General features: G+C 46.2%; 1 protein-coding gene across 8 annotated transcripts in view; it reads right to left on the reverse strand.

Annotated features, from left to right (window-relative positions):
* Window positions 1-1,427: 1,427 nt before the first annotated feature.
* Window positions 1,428-14,894, reverse strand: part of fam222ba (family with sequence similarity 222 member Ba) — a 42,508-nt gene continuing 29,041 nt past the window's right edge. For all 8 annotated transcript variants that reach the window (XM_048268171.1, XM_048268151.1, XM_048268179.1 and 5 more), the window contains one exon: window positions 1,428-5,669. In XM_048268171.1, the coding sequence (XP_048124128.1) occupies window positions 3,610-5,669 (2,060 nt within the window). In that variant the 3' untranslated portion in view covers window positions 1,428-3,609. The remainder of the gene's footprint in view (window positions 5,670-14,894) is intronic.

The following is a 14,894-nucleotide window of genomic DNA, read 5'->3' on the forward strand; positions in this document are numbered from 1 at the left end:
TACTCCGAGTCTCTGGCCCTCTCTTAGAGCCAGGCATAGTGAGCTGGCCCTCGGAAGAAAAAGTTTGGGGACCATTGACCTAGTGTGAGCGGAGAAAGATTGGGCGTCAGACCAGTGGAACTCTGGCTGAGGTCACCAAGGGTCCTGCTGCTGCTGGTCCACCGTCAGGGCTGTATGTTAACTTTTGCTACAGAGGTCGATAGTTTTGTAGCACAGGCCACATCTCTAGCATCGCTATGTAGTTACAAACACCTCAACTGTAAGCTATATGCTAGAAAACAAGGTGTCAACAGTGCTAAGATGGTAAATTTGTAGGATGTGCTTATATATTTAGCACTCTACAGGCCTCTGAAGACCTGAACTCTGAAGAGGCCAGAGAAGGCAGACACTATTGGGAGCTGTTTTCTTCAGGATGCCTAAATTCAAGTTCTCATTCAAGGTGTTCAGTTCAGTTTATTGAACAGATCTTATTGTAGGTTTTGATATGGTGTGCACTAACACTGGTCCTATAGGCTAGGGACAGAGTGACAACTTGGTGCAACATCTGTGAGTATGCAACTGAAATATTTTGTTCTTTAATACTGGCTTTAGAAACAATCAATTTCTCGCTCACTTTATACAAAAATAATGAAAGCTGCTAAGATTGGGCATTTTGTCCACGTTAAAGCCTTCAAATACAACAGTAACGTGCCAGATAATTACAATAACTTCTGATTAAATCCATACAGTCTGGACCCTGATCATAGAGATCCACATCATTTGTTGGAACACACAGCAGGAGTACTTGTACTTACTTGGTTTTGTCTTGTTTTTTTTCAGCTTCTTTTAATAAATATAATAAATGACTACATGATGCCACTTTAGAGCCAAGGGCTTCTTAGAGCCCAAATGTCCTGAAAGAGAGCCTGCATCTGGGTAGGCCGACACATTTACTCCGGAAATGGGACTCTCACCAAGCGTTTTCACTTCAACTGCTAAATGTTGGAACATCAAATAAAGTTAGCTTGTTTCATTAAACTCATTATTCAATGCATGCATAATGGTGTAACATATCAGTTACACATCCAATAAATGGGATATCTCTCCTGAATTTGGAAATGGTGGGATGAATAATTTCTCAAGATGTGTACAACAGTGCCCCCTGCTGCTCTCAAAGTGAAGTTTTTAAATTGAAGTCAAATTTCACAGAGTTGAGTTGAGTAATGTTCAAGATGTTTAGGAAGAAAACCAACCCCTTAAATATAATTAATACTTTTAAACACCTGATGTTATACTAATTCAACTAGTGTCCAAATGTTTAGATTTCCTTGTCACAAACCGTCCCAGCCTTGTTTGGCTGCAGGAGGATCGATCATGTGTCACAAGACAAGTACAGAAACAAAGGCTGGCTGAGAATATATAAAAGCAAACATGGACAGGGGACATTCTGAAAGCATAAATTAGAACTTTATTTTATTATTACAATATTACAAAAAGAGTAGCACAACTTTCTCACACTTTGCTTTCCATGTCAGTCGTACAGCCACAGAGTGACACGTATGAGAAAGGCTTGAGATTGGGCCTTCCTCCATTTCACAGCAACAGCAAAAGGAACAAAACAAAGAAAAAGAGATTTAAATAACAAGAAAATCAAGTTCATAATTATAAATAGTCACAAATTGCAAAACTGAAGCTTTGAATCTTGGAATAAAAAGATCTGTTACAGCCCAGACAACTACATACAGCTATAAAACATAATTACAATAAAATATTATTCAGCTTTTTGTTTTCTTTTCATTACAAAGAAATTCTAAAGAATTGCTTTTTTTCTATTCAACAAAAGCGTCAATTAATAAAAAGAAAACGACTGCTGTTCATTTATATTCTATGTTGTCTTCATAATCATCATCATTATAGGCTTCAGTATAACCATGCTTGTTTTCAAAGGAAAGTCCAAGGACCAAAATACTTAAGGCTTTTTCAGGGCTGTCTTGGAGGGAGGCAAACACAGTGTGGGCGTTAGTGGATCCACTCTACCCACATACAGGCACACAACACACACACACACACACACACACACACACACACAAAGCACACACACAAACGCACGCACGCACACACACACACACACACACACACACACACTTCAGTTTCATATCAACATTCATACACTAATCAAACACAATCAGTACACTTTTTCAAAGTTACAGTAGTATAGTAGATAAGCCAGTGTACAATAAAATAAACAATGCATTTGCTGTTTCACTTTTTAACTTAAAAAGTCCTTTTCATTTTACCCACAAGCAATCTTGCAAGTGATCAATTTGGTGTCTTCAAGCACATATCAGAGAAGAATCAGTAGCAAACCAAAATAACTTGTGTAAAATAACAACTTGTGGAACAAACAAGAAATTGAGCGTATTTGGTTCATGGTTAGGTTCTAGATAAAGTTAGTAACAATCACGTAACGCACACTCAGTAGTTATGTATATGCTTTGCTTACATCTCATTCAAGTATTTTTTTCTCTAACAAAACAAGTACAAATGGCACCCCATAAAAAAAACAATTCCTCAATACATCATCTGACTTCAACCTCTGAGAGTTTTATGACAAGGTGTTTTTCACTGTCATTTTTGCAAATGGAAAAGAAAACATATCCACAGTCATACTGCCATGTCTGTTGGCATTGGGGAGTTGTGACAGGAACCTGAACACCTGAATTTTATTTTATTTGTATTTTTTTGCAGCATTCTGAGCAAAAAACTAAGCACTCCCACGTTGATTCCCTGCTGGATAAATATGTTAAATATGATTTAAAAACAAAAAAAATCAGCTAGCTCAAACATTCTGATGAATTAGCACTTCACTGAGATGACCCAGCATGGACCTGATTCAAGCTGTTCCATCTCTCAAATACAAGATTAAAAAGAAAATTGTAATTTTAAAAAATGTGGCCTTTTCATGCCTGCCCCTTCATTCAATTCAAGCTGTGCAATGACTGACATTTTCTTGCACAGACCAGATAACTAAAGGAAAGGCTTCTTCAGTTGAAGGGGAGCTATAGGCAGGGAGCGAACATCAAGAGTGTCTATTCTTGATGCCCAGACAGGTGAGATATGTAAACTTCAAACGGAGAGGAAATCCTGATGTGGATTCATAACATATCTTAGACTCTGACACATCATATTCCTCAAACGTAAAAACATCAGCATTCAGTCTGCCGTTTCAGGAGACACCGCTCATATAAAGTTGAAGTAAAAATATCTCGAATGTACTTCAAATTCAGGCACAGAGCAATACGGCAAGGATTTGAGGAACATAATGGAGGGGAATGCAACATAACAACACTTCACTAAGGTGCCTGGTAAATTAAAACAGATAGACAGAACTGAAAAGAAAAATTGATCACTTGCAAGATTGACAATAAAATAATGGAAAACACTGCTCTTGTTAAATGTATTTGTATTCTTTTTTAAAGTTAAGTTGTTATTTTAATTCATTATTAACTGTACTCTTCTTCTTTTTAACTTGTGTTTTTAAATCTTTTTTCCTTCTTTCTTCCTCTTTTTTAAGACTAACAGAAGGTGTATGTATGTGTTGGCTAACTGCAGTGGAGACTTGGCTCTAGCTTATCTGTACCCTGGGTGCTGGCCATGGGCCTCTGGGACTGGCCTGCCCAGGGCAGGAGGCCTGTGCATCTTTCCCATCAGCCCGAGATTCTGATCTCGGAAGCAGGGCGTCTGGAAGTCCCCCCCGCCCAAGTAATCCGCCGTTTGCATCAGATTAGTCTGGCCAGAGGAGGAGGCGGACGAGGAGGAGGAGCCCCCCACCCCCGGCCGGTAGTGAACCCCCCCGCAGTCGATGGCTGTGGCGGCGGAGGCGGCTGCAGCAGCGGCAGCGGCGGCGGCAGCGTTGGCGGCACCCGACACCCCGTGGAATGGCACGGCCAGGTCCTGCGACCCGGAGCTGTCGCTGTTGGGCGTGGGGAGGATGCTGCTCCACACCGCCTGCTGCTGCTGCTGCTGTTGTTGTTGATGATGATGGAAGTAGTGGCCGTTGGTGTAGTGTGGCCCCAAGGCCCCCGGTGGCATGCCGTTGTTGTTGTGGTTGTTCATGACGGGCGGCGAGGGCGTAGGCTTGTCCACCAGGGCCTTGAAGGAGTAGTGCTGGCCCCCGCACATCTCCGACGGGTAGCTCCCCTTGCAGGGGAAGCCAGGGTCCCGGGGCGGGTGCTTGCAAGGGTGACCGCCGCCCTCCGGCATGTGCTGCAGGTGGGCCAGCTGGTGCTGATTCCATGACCGCAGCTGCTGCTGATGGTGGTTATGTTGCTGCTGCTGAAGCTGCTGCTGCTGCTGGGGTGGTGGCTGACCTTGCTGCTGCTGCTGCTGCTGCTGCTGCTGATGGAGGTGCTGTTGGTGTGGCTTCATGTCACTGTGGTACACAGACATCCGGTTGTTGGCTGCCATGTTGGGAGGGTGCACTGCCCCGACGGGGCCCTGAGGGCCTGCTTTGTCCATGGGCGTCATGATGCAGGAGGGGTGCATGAGCCCCGGGGGGGCACCCGGGTGGTGGTGGTGGGGGTGGTGTTGGTGGGGATGTTGGTGTTGTTGATGGTGTTGGTGGTGGGGGTGGTTGTTGTTGTTGTTGTTGAGCATGGAGACGCGGGAGCTGGCGCTGATGAGGAGGTTGCGGCTGATGGGGCTGGGGTTGGCGATCTGGCCCTCGCACATGGAGGTGGCCCCGGCGGCCTGCGCCCGCGCCTGGCAGAACTGGCTGATCTGGTGCACGATGCTGCTCAGGTCGGGCTGCCGGCCCTGGTGCAGCCCGCCGGCCATGGACAGCGGAATGGTTGAGGTAGAGACGGTCACGTTCGGCGGAGCGTCTGAGTCGGGCATTTTCCGGCCGCCCGTGGGCTGCAGGCCGGGCGGGGGTTGATGAAGGTGCTGCTGCTGTGGCGGCGGCGGCTGCTGCTGTTGTTGTTGATGTTGTTGTTGTTGTTGCTGTTGTTGCTGCTGTTGTTGTTGATGTTGTTGTTGTTGCTGTTGCTGTTGCTGTTGCTGTTGGAGCAGACCAGCAGGGGGCCCCTGGCCTGGGTGGCCCAGGATGTTGGGGTGGGAGAGAGTCTGTGGCTGGGGCATGGGGCCCTGGGTGTGCTGGGGCATGGCGGAAGGGTGCCTAAGGGCTTGGTGTGGTGCAGGGCCCTGCTGGGGGTGAGGCTGGAGAGTCTGTGGGTGTGACAGCCCTGCCGGCTGCTGCTGCTGCTGCTGCTGAGACGACTGCTGCTGTGGCGCCCTCTGCAGGCCTGGTGGCGGGTGGTGCAGGTTTAAAGTGCTAGCCGAGGCGGAGGTGGCCGCGTACGGCCCTCGTGGGGCGGCGTTCATGATGACCTCCGGGTGCAGGCGAGCCCGGCTGCCGGCAAAGTCCTTGACGATGCCCTTGACGACGGGTACCTTGACGATGGCGAGGAGGCCGGTCTTGCCACTGGCCTGGGAGGGCGGGTACGGGCTGTAGCGTGGGCCTGACGTGTCCAGGCCGTTGACAGTGCGGCGCACGTGGTTCCTCTGGGGGACCTTGACGCTGTTGGGGAAGATCTTGATGGTCAGTGGATTGTTGGCTACCTTCTTAGCATAAGCATCCAATTCCGCGGGGGTTGGATACTGAGCAGATCTCATCCTCTGTGTAGTGTCCCCTGAGAGAGGAGATAAAGGTACAGAGAGAGCAGGACAGCAGAGAGAGAGAGAGAGAGAGAGAGAGTGAGAGAGAGAGAGAGAGAGAGAGCAGGACAGGACAGCAGAGAGAGAGAGAGAGAGAGAGAGAGAGAGAGAGAGAGAGAGAGAGAGAGAGAGAGAGAGAGAGAGAGACGAGAAAAACATTATCAAACAAGAACATTAATGAGCAGAAAGAGGCCACTCTTTAGATACATACTTTTTGATAGAGGTACAAAACTATTTAAGGGCAATTCCACACAAAACTGTCACGTCCATAACACCAACTAAATACCATGGCATTGTGTTTGCGTTATGGATGTGACATTTTTGCATGGAATTGCCCTTAATATCTATGGTATGCATTTATGCTGTAATAACTGACTACAACGATTCATCCCAAATCCTAACAATACATTGAAGCATCTTGCATTTCAGTATGTAAGAAAATCAGTCACCCCACGAAACAAAAGCCAACACTTTGACACCAGCCCTCAAGCCCTTTATGCGTTAACACAAACACTTCCACCCAGTAAGGAGTAAATAAGCATTCAGGGCCACACTTCAGCTGCTCCCCAACAGGCTGCTGGAGCCTTGTCTGGTCTCAGGTGGAGACCGCTTCAGTGTGACAGCAGACAAGACATCACACACACACACACACACACACACATACACCACCTCTGCACACACACAGATACACCACCTCTGCACACACACACACACACACACACACACACACACACATACACCACCTCTCTACAGACACACACACATACACCACCTCTGCACACACACACACACCACCTCTCTGCACACTCACACACATACACCACCTCTCTGCACACTCACACACATACACCACCTCTCTGCACACACACACAAATACACCACCTCCCTGCACACACAAAAACACACAAATACACCACCTCTCTGCACACACACAAATACACCACCTCCCTGCACACACAAAAACACACAAATACACCACCTCTCTGCACACACACAAATACACCACCTCTCTGCGCACACACACACACACACACACAAATACACCACCTCTGCGCACACACACACACACACACACACACACACACAAATACACCGCCTCTCAGCACACACACAAAAACACCACCTCTCAGCACACACACAAAAACACCACCTCTCTGCACACACACAAAAATACAACACCTCTCTGCACACACACACAAATACTGTATTTGTGTGTGGTGCAGAGGGTGGTGTATTTGAAATACACCACCTCTCTGCACACACACACAAATAATCCACCTCTGCACGCACACACACACACACACACACACACACACACACACACACACACACACACAAATACACCACCTCTCTGCACACAGACACACACTCACGCAGCCACTGCCTCTCTGTGAGTAGCTTTCACACAGAGGGATTACATGTGCCTCTGGGTTATTTAGACCAGGCCTGATCGCCGTCTGGCAGAGCCAACACACACACACACACACACACCTCTGGGTTATTTAGACCAGGCCTGATCGCCGTCTGGCAGACCCTGCCTTGATATTTTTTTTTTTGTATTTCAAGCCCTTTCATCTCGGTTAGTCCTTCATGTGCCGGTGATTATGGGACATTTAAAATCACCATACCACCATTTTTCCAGCATGGTGAACAAATCAATGTGATTAATCCGTCTAGATGTGCTGGGGGAGGCTTAGATAAGGGGAAAGGCCAGGTGCCGTTGCAGTGAGGTGGTCAGGAGTGATGCGGCCATGGCAGCGGCCCATCTTGGTCATGCATCTCCATCTCAGCGACTCTCAGACAGGCACTCCGGTCACTGGGAAACGCAAGATGCCCTTTTCTGTCCACACAGATCTCTTACTAGATCAATCCCTGGCTCACATGGCAACCGAGCTTTGCTGAGCCTGGCTTTGTGTACAGAGTGATTCCTTTAGGTTGAGCATCCTGATGATGAAAGCAAATGGTCAAGTTGTTTGAACTTCTATGGGACACATAGCTTAGCCTGGTCTTTGAGCTCAATGTCCCAAGGCTAAAATGAAAAACTGTAATGCAGGACTGAGGATGCTTTTAAGTACTTCAAAATCAGTTCACTTAAGGTGAGTCTCTTGAATACCCCCCTGGGTAACCCCCTTGAATACTCTTTTTCTTGTAAATGACTGCATATAATTCAGACACTGAGACCAGAGGATGAATCATTTAGTGTCAATCTGCAACTGAAAAGTCACATAGGACTGTCTGATTTTTGCTGCAATGTTGTGCTCATTGTAACTGCAGTTTGCAACTTAAGGGATCATAAGGAGCTTGTGTGTCATATTGGGGCCTGACTCTCTCCTTCCTCACAGGCAAACAGAATAGACCAGGGGTCGGCAACCCGCGGCTCCGGAGCCGAGGCTCTTTGATCCCTCTGATGCGGCTCAACTTTTGAAAATAATAATGAGTAGGCCTAGGCCGATTTAATTAAAATGTATTTTATTTTAGTTTGTAGGTCTATCTGAGTAATTTATATAACTTCCCACCTCACTTGACTCCGTAACAGCCTGCACAATATTGTTACATTCGCGGTTCGTTGCCGTGTCAATATCAAACAAAATCACAGATTTCCCTCCATTTCAGTCAACGAGAACACTTGTCTTCAATCGTTATTGTTGATGTTTGTGCTTGCTGTAGGCTAGATGAGGAAAATGTCAAAAAGGAAACGCCAGCGACCACAGCTTGCGAGCGCGACACAAGCGGGCTGAAATGGGAAAGTTTCCATCCGAAGACTGATTCTGAAAACGCGAAATGAACTGCCCGTTATATCGCACACTGCAACGAGTCAGTAGCCTGGGCTATTGCTGTGTTGACCCTATTCCACTTGCATATGAGAAATCTTCACATATGAAAAATATAAAGACAAACCTGCACTCACGTGTAAGGGCAATTCCGCGTAAAACCGTGACATCCATAACGCCAACACAATGCCATGGTAGGCTATTTAGTTGGCGTTATGGATATACAGTTTTGTGTGGAGTTGCCCTTAAATGATGACAGCCTCAATTCTTCTCAACTTCACCTCCCTGAATATGAGCCAGCCAGACTCCAAGGCAATCACCAAATCTAATCTCTGGTAGGCCTAATGTTCAATTTCGCCACTGACATGTCAATGAAAATCGAGTTTTGTGTTGTGAACTATGATGTTACTTTGCATACCAAAGGACACTGGGAAAATAAGGGGGTGGTGTTTAGCCTACATGGGAAGCCTAAGGCCTATACTGCTGTCATTCCACTTTACATTTCAAGTTACTTGCACATTACTTTTAAAACTAGTAGAAAATGTATTAAAAAATCCTCTGTTGAATGAAAGTAACTGTACGTTAAATATCCAAACTTTTCCTTGTAACCTTCTTTATGTGGCTCTTTGAGATTAAAAAAAATAATAATTTGGTAAAAGTGGCTCTCCAGGCAAAAAAGCTTGCCGACCCCTGGCTTAGACCTTTTACAGCTGCACCCTGGATGCACATCCGTGGACAACGTTCTTGATTTGTTTGAAAACTTGTGACACCGTCACATTAATTTAAGTGTTCCTTTACATTTATTATTGCACAGAACATTACCTTGATTTCATATAATGTTTATGTATGAAGAATGATATTCATATGTATATCTGTGTAATATATGTATTGTCCACTGTGGTTTTGGTAAGAACGTGGGGTGTCTCTTTAAGGCCTCGGCCGTCCGCGATTGCTATGACCACGCATACAAGCTTACTTAGGTGGGTGCGTCGGGTGTTTGGGGGGTCCGTGGAGAGATTCAGCAAGTGCAGGGGTGTTTGAATGCGTGGTGCCAGTATTGTTTGCTGCAGCTACATAGATATAAAGCTAGTTCCCTTGGGTTTGAGAGCTCTTCAAACACGTCTTAAGAGACTGCTTTAATGGAGGAGAGGAGAGAACATTGTGCAACTGCATAGACTGTAACTCATACGCGCGTCTCCAGCAAGAGGACGTGCCCGGACCCCAAACTTCAACTTCGCGTGTTAACTTTGCCCGACGTTCAACGGATCTGGTGAGATCTCTCGTTTGAGTATTTTTTGGCGTGGTATACCACTGAATCAGCGCTTGACCTTTTGCCTTTTTTGTTGTGGATTATTTATTTTTCGCTGCGTTCCGACAGAGGATTATTTTCGCGGCCTACCTGTTTCCTGGTTGGAATATAAAGACTATAGCACGATCCTGGGAAAGACCTGAAGTTTTCCTTTAGTTTGGACTTTTAGTTTAATTTTGTGGACTGAGAGAAAGGGGATTCAAGTATTGTGTGGTTGCACGGGATAATTGGTGCAATAATAATATACTGCGCTAAGCAAGTCATTCAATTCTACTGTTTGGTGCGTCTTTTCTTGTTTGTTCAGCGCCGTCTGAATATGTTGGTTGCTGTGTGCTTTATTAACGGCAGTATACCTGCTCTTATGCATATGTGTTTGTGTAATAAGGCAAAACGTATTTGTGACAGTATTTAAGTGTTTTGTTATTGTCAATTACTACTTTCATTCCCAAGAACCCCTTGTGCGTTTATAGTAACACAGCTGTTTAAAAAGGACGTAAAGGGCTGATTGTTACAAACTAACCTGATTCCATAGCACTGAGTATACAATGTTACATTACTTAGACCAATGAGAGTATTTTAAATAAATAAAACTTTATCCCAGTTCCAAAGATTAAAGTCTACATTTTAGGATCTAAGGGATCTAATGTGGGCATGAAAATACAGTGTGACACTGAGTCATTTTATGCCTTTGGGCCAGGAGAGAATGTGATCCGCATCTCTCTCTCTCTTCTCTATCTCTCTCCGTCTCTCTCTCTGGAAACAAACTGTGCAAATATGACAGGTCAGCAGCCTGTGTGAAAGTATGCATGCCTAGGAGAAAGCTTGGAGTGTCCAGATGCATTTCATGGGAGGGTGCAAGACTTTACATGCCATGACGACACGCATTTACACATAATTTAGGACAATGTTGGTCATGATTACATAATTTGTGTGTATACTCTGTGTGTGAAAAAGCCTATGGTGCACCCTCTATAAAAGTCATTCCAGCTATTACAACTTGGGGGCGCCACACCTGGGTTGTAGACTACCACATGTAAAACGGAGAAAGCTGATCAGTTACCCAATTTCAGTCTAAATGAGGGCCAGACAGCTGTAAGTAGTTGAAAAGTAATGAATGTAACAGACACATTTCACAAATAAACATAAATGTTTTATGCTTGTTTTATACATTTTGTACAGTTCTAGGCTACAATAATTTGTGAAATGTGAAACCAATAAATACTTTATACAACATGAAATATAATTTCATTGACAATATTGTGAATCTAGACTTAGCCCTATCAATAATTCCTTGGCTAAGAGAATTTCCTGTTATGAAATCATTATATTTTCATCACTCTAGGAAGTCCCTTGAAATCTGCAACAGTACACCACCCCACCCCTACTACAGTGGATAAGGAAGCAAGCGACTGAGAAACAGAAAAAAGAAGTGAGAATAACAAAAGACTGAGGACTCTGAAAACTGCTGTCTCTGTGCTGAATCACCAGCTGCTTTTATAAGCCCAGAGTGGGCGCTGGCTGGGCAGGGTGTCTGATGTCAAGCCACCTGCACTTCCCCGGCCTTACCCCCCGCTGCTCCTCCGCACCCCCAGGGTCATTTACATTCATTTGCATACCACCCGGCTCACTCCGCCTCGGCCCAGCCGCTCCACGCGCTCCAGGAGCGGGAACCAAGGCCACCGTGACGGGGCCCGAGTCAAAGGAACACTATTGTGCTGAGAAGTGGGCGCAATGGTAACCATGGCGTCTTTCTAATGATGCATGCAAAAGTGCACACACACACAAAGTGCACACACACGCGCACGCAGTCGCGCACGCACACACACACACACACACACACACACGCACACAGACGCACGCACGCAAATGAGCGGCTCACCTCTAATTACTTACTCCCTCCCTCTCCTTCTCCTGTTCTTCCTCTCCTCTCTCCTGTTCTTCCTCTCCTCCCTCTCCTTCTGCTGTTCTTCCTCTCCTTCTCCTGTTCTTCCCTCTCCTTCTCCTCTCCCTCCCTCTCCTTCTCCTGTTCTTCCTCTCCTCCCTCTCCTTCTGCTGTTCTTCCTCTCCTCCCTCTCCTTCTGCTGTTCTTCTTCTCCTTCTCCTGTTCTTCCTCTCCTCCCTCTCCTTCTCCTGTTATCCCTCTACTTCTGCTGTTTTTCCTCTCTTCCTTTGTAACCTTTTCCTGTTCTAGCTCGAACACAAAAAAAGGCCTGAATAGTTAATTTTTTAAACAGATGGTTGAGAGAGGACACATGCCGTCACAGCACCTCTTGTGAACTCCGCGTGCCAACCAGCCAGTCCTGCCATCAGATGAGGGATGGAGAGATGGGGAGTTGGAGGAAATGAGCGGCTTGTTTGCTCCCTTTCAGATGTGCAGAGGTGGGCAAACTGGGGCCGGTCGGCCTCGGCTTTAATTAGCCTGCTAATGGGGAGAACACAGCCGCAACACTGCACTGTCAGCTCGGGCTAATTAGCACTACCAGGGCTACGGGCTTCGTTTCACCATTTTACTTCTGTTTGGGGTACAAACCATCTATGAAACAGAACAAGGATTTTTTTTTTTATTTAACCGAGTAGGCTACAGTTTTTTTTTTTTTTTTTTAAACACTGAGCCAATATACACAGAATGCTGAATTTAAAAATGCTATCTGTAACGTCTAGGCAACGCCTAATGAGGGGAGATGAATGTGTATTAGCTGGGTATAAGATGCAGGACATGTAAGAGGCAAAGAGAAGTGTTACACCTCAGTTGAAGAGAAACAGAAACTCTCCCCAGACACTTGTGTGTTGGTCCTGTGGCGATAGAGTCATTAGAGTTCTGTAAGAGGATACAGAGGCCTAGCAGTGGCCCACTCTGGCTTCCTACTCTGACACAGGACTGTTTGCGCCAATTGGGAATGACATGACATTGGCTGAAAGATGAGCATTACCTCTAAACTTTCAAATGATTAGTCTCACAGATCTCTATTACCATGGAGAGAGGAAGGTGTGTGTGTGTGTGTTGGGGGGTGGCATACAAGAGATGGAAAAGGCATCCTGCTAAAACCCCCAAAAGGTGTGCTGGAGGACAATTTTCAGTTCCAAATTCAGACAATTTCCTCTGGCTACCGCTGTGTCTCTTAACACTCAACCGGAGAGATAGAGAGAGAGACAGAAAAAGAGAGAGAGAGCGGAGGAAGGACAGAAGTGGAGGGGTGGGTGGATGAGTAGAGCGAGAGGAGGAGACAACACGTGGTGGGGGGAAAGGAGGACAGAATCTCTCTCTCTCTCTCTCTCTCTCTCGTTAGATTAGCTCTCAGTCATAGTGACAAATCGCGCCCCGGAGATTTGAAGCTTCTCTCTCGGCCATGTATCGATAGCCCAGAGACAGATGGGCCACGTGCTGCGCCACGCCGCACCGCACTCCAGCAAGCCTCCAGATGAGGAGCAGTTACTGTGCGCCACTCTGACTGAAGCGAAGCTGCAGCCTCCCTCCAAACAGCAGCCAGGACGCCTCCCCCGGACACCCAGGCGAGATCGGAGCCTCTTCAGCTGGCACTGCCAGACAGGCACATATACAGGGTCACTAATTACCACCTCGTGTGGAGGCTCATCTAAACACAAACCATGCAGACGGACGGGGCTTACTTAGCATTTTAGTGCCTCAGAAGTATAGCACAAGTTGGTAGCTGAATGTTAGAAAAATTCATGTTCAAGACTGCACAACCAACATACAATGACGGCAATACTAAAATGGCATAATTTGTCAATGGATACATTCCATAAATATTTCATGAGTCCTGATACATCGTTTGGTTTTACATCATATGCTTAACCAGTATACAAATGCAACAATGTATTTATATACTGGCTACTGCATTGTATACTTCATTGCATTGTTTGTTGTAACAATATAACAAACAATGCCTGTAAATGATTGATGTTCATCTATTTATTTCATGAAAAAAGAAAAATCTGTGAGTGTAATCAAAGTGCACTGCACACCATGTTGTATATTGCAAACCAGTATAGTTACTATTCCTACATATAACATGGTTTAAATAAGCTTATTTACTTATGTACTAATGTTTCAGCAAATAACAGTATGGGTTAGGTATTATTACACAGTACTGATACATTCAGTTAGTGATGGCAAAATCACCCTGTAAAACATATTCTTTCCTACCCTGCTTGCTGTGATGCTGAAATGATAAGTGGTTGCCTGGGCAGTATCAGAGCTCTGGGTATGTGCGCTGGCTGGCTGGCCGGCCAGGAGTGAGGGACGAGAGAGAGAAGAGCCTCATTTAACTCCTGGCCATGAGAGCAGCCTGACAGGCCTATGGGACTGGGCCAAGGTGGCAGCCATGTTGGCTGACGATGAGCACAAAACCGCACCGTCCGAGCAGCCAATCAAACCAGTCAAGAGGCCTATCGCTGCCCCAGCTGTCACGGGAGCACTGCTGGCATTGAGGCGACTTTCCAGACGGGCCTCAGAAAACAAAGAGAGAGAGAGAGAGAGAGAGAGAGAGAGAGAGAGAGAGAGAGAGAGAGAGAGAGAGAGAGAGAGAGAGAGAGAGAGAGAGAGAGAGAGAGAGAGAGAGAGAGAGAGAGAGAGAGAGAGAGACTGAATGGATGGATGGATGGAAAGGATGATGGGAAAGCGGGTGAAACCTCACTCAGAACCTCAGAGCCTCGCAAATTGCCGCACAGAAACTGATGCTAAGTGGCTTTGGCTTTTGTTTACGTTCAGCTTTGCTCCCTCTCCGAAGAAAAAAAAAAAAAAAAAAAAGCTTTTAAGAGAGGATGAAAAGGAGAAAGGCTGACTGTCTGCGGAGCGGAACCGCGCCGAGCCTCAGATATGTGGAAAGACAAATGAATAGAAACGAGCCGGACTGCTCCCCTCGGGAGAAAGCCAGCCAGCCAGCCAGCCAGCCAGCGAGCGAGCGCACACCAAGTACATGTCTGAACAAAAAGGGGTGGGCACATCAGATGGAAACGCCTCACATATGAGCTTTGCGCTGATGCACTCTCTGGGTGGAGATGGAGCGAGGGGGGGTCGAGACACATGATGAAGCCTACGGTCTTTGACGCAACGCAAAGGCACTGAAAGAGCCTGCCTTTCCCCATAATGGCTGCTCCTG

Source organism: Alosa alosa, chromosome 2 (assembly GCF_017589495.1).
Source record: "Alosa alosa isolate M-15738 ecotype Scorff River chromosome 2, AALO_Geno_1.1, whole genome shotgun sequence".
Taxonomy (NCBI): domain Eukaryota; kingdom Metazoa; phylum Chordata; class Actinopteri; order Clupeiformes; family Clupeidae; genus Alosa; species Alosa alosa.